The sequence below is a fragment of the Electrona antarctica genome (assembly GCF_951216825.1).
Source record: "Electrona antarctica genome assembly, chromosome: 9".
Taxonomy (NCBI): Eukaryota; Metazoa; Chordata; class Actinopteri; order Myctophiformes; family Myctophidae; genus Electrona; species Electrona antarctica.
This window is the reverse complement of record NC_136790.1, coordinates 11373587-11375661: the sequence shown is the minus strand read 5'-3', so window position 1 is coordinate 11375661 and position 2075 is coordinate 11373587. Positions and strand designations below refer to the sequence as shown.

The 2075-nt window shown below is 45.2% G+C and overlaps 1 protein-coding gene across 1 annotated transcript; it reads right to left on the bottom strand.

Moving 5' to 3' along the window:
- Positions 1 to 337: 337 nt before the first annotated feature.
- Positions 338 to 1458, bottom strand: LOC306929733 (nerve growth factor-like; the record flags this gene model as incomplete). The annotated part of the gene is made up of 1 exon (XM_079510381.1): positions 338 to 1458. The coding sequence occupies one exon, from the start codon at positions 1456 to 1458 to the stop codon at positions 823 to 825; it is 636 nt and encodes a 211-aa protein (XP_079366507.1). The 3' UTR covers positions 338 to 822.
- Between the last annotated feature and the right edge of the window lie 617 nt (positions 1459 to 2075).

The window sequence follows — 2075 nt, the reverse complement described above, 5'->3', positions numbered from 1 at the left end:
ATAATGCAGTTTATGATGAAGTCTTTCTGTGTAACCTTTTCAATTAAACAAAAGTTATATAATCTTTCTCTATATATAGTATATTCTTCACAATATTCACAACATTCAACAATATGTTTTTTGACAACTTCTCTCTCAACATTATTTCAGTCTTGAGTGTCTGCCCAGAGACACTCATGCCAAAATGAAAATGTCTTGAATGCACTGAAAATGTATTTATTTATGCATTTGTAATGTATATGTAAGTTAAAATATGTAAGTACCATTTCTGGCATTCCTAAATACCTATCTCACTGCTATGACCCTATAGAAAGCATGTGTTTTGGAGCAGTAAGTGATTCTGGGATTCGCAGTAACAGCAGACAACCAGAGGTGTCGCCAGAAAGACTACTAAAGTTACACAGTGGAACTTTACACTAGAAGGCATTTGAAAACAAATCTAGCAGATTAAGATGAAGCTGATACTGTACTGATCTAGGCACTGTTCCTACACATGAATTGAAACGAGCACTAATCAGTATTTGTTAATACCTTTTCAACCCAGGTCTGGTTTACACACACATGCATTCCTGATATCTTGACATATAGAAATAATTTACTTTGTGCAGAGGATGAATAATAGGCATTGGTGGTAAAAGTTGTGTGGGGGTGCATTTGTGAATATGCACCTGTACGTCTGAGTTTGTGTGTATGTGAATCTGAGTGTGTGCATCTGTGTGTGTATATTTGTGTAGGTGTACATGTACTTGTGTGAGTCGTGTGAGTCGGGTGTGTGTGTGTGTGTGTGTGATAACAGAGAGTCTTTGGCGTGCACACAATCAGTCACTGCCGCCATGACTTGCGGCTGAGCACGCACACACAGGCCACATTGATGCGTATGAGCCTCCACGCCACGAGGTTCTTAAACGTGGTCAGTGCCCGTACGAACGTGTGTGAGTTGGTGCAGTAGGAGTTCCAGTGCCTCCCGTCGATGCCCAGACAGGCCGAGCTGCCCGTTCTGCTGCTGCCGCCGCCGCTGTGACACGTCGTCTCAAAGAAGTACTGTTTCTTGTTGACATTGTTGATGTTCACGTCCGGCAGCACCGTCACTTCATTCCCTGAGATGTCCGTGGCCTTGGTCTTGTTGCCGACCCAGACGCTGATGCTGTCGCACACCGAGTACACCCCTCTGTGTTGGGGCTGTCCCGCCCGCCGACGGGCCCTGCTGCTGCTGCTGCCGGACACGCGGCTCCCCCCTGCTGTGGGCTCCGTGTCAGGGCGCTGGGCGCTGAAGAGCACCCGGGGTGAGCGGTAGCGACGCTTGGTGAAGAGTTTGGGGTCCACTGTGGGCACGGAGGCGGGGGTCCGAACAGGGTCCTGCTGCTGCCGTCCTGTGGTAGAGGGGCAGGAGTCTCCTCCAATAGTGGCCACAGCTTGGGCACTGACGAAGAGGAGTAGGACCAGCATAGACGACCTCATGGGCACTCAACCTGGTACATGCAGGCAACAGAAAAAACACACAGTGGGCAAATTACAAGTGAAATATCAGCTCATTATATAGTGATATTAATTTAGTACTGTACATTAATGCTAGTGACAAGTGGAGGTATGAAACAGGTAGATGACGACTTTTATGTTTTGCATTCTTCACATCACAGTAATCAAATTAAATTTATACTGTAGGCCGATGCCTGTTAATGATGCAAGTCAGGAATGCTGCTCACCCGATTTTGCTATACCCATTGTACTTGTTAGTGTGGTTGCCTTAACAGGGCAACCAGACAGACTATTGTTGTTATATACTGTATAGTGTATGGTCTTGCTATAATGATCATGCCATGGTTTTCCTATAGCCTATACTATATCATGACAGGAGATGGTGCTGTTGGCAGTTTGCCATGTTCCTATGGTCATGTTAAATGGGTTCACTTCCAGGTTGCCAGGGGTGATGGAGAAAAGTAGCCATATTGAATCCCACATGGTTTCTGTATTGTTTGATCTGCAAATCTGATATAAAGCGTCAAAGACATAAAGACTGAGTTTGTGCCTTTCTTGATGTGAAGTTACCACAATTGTTATTGTCCGACTTTATTTCT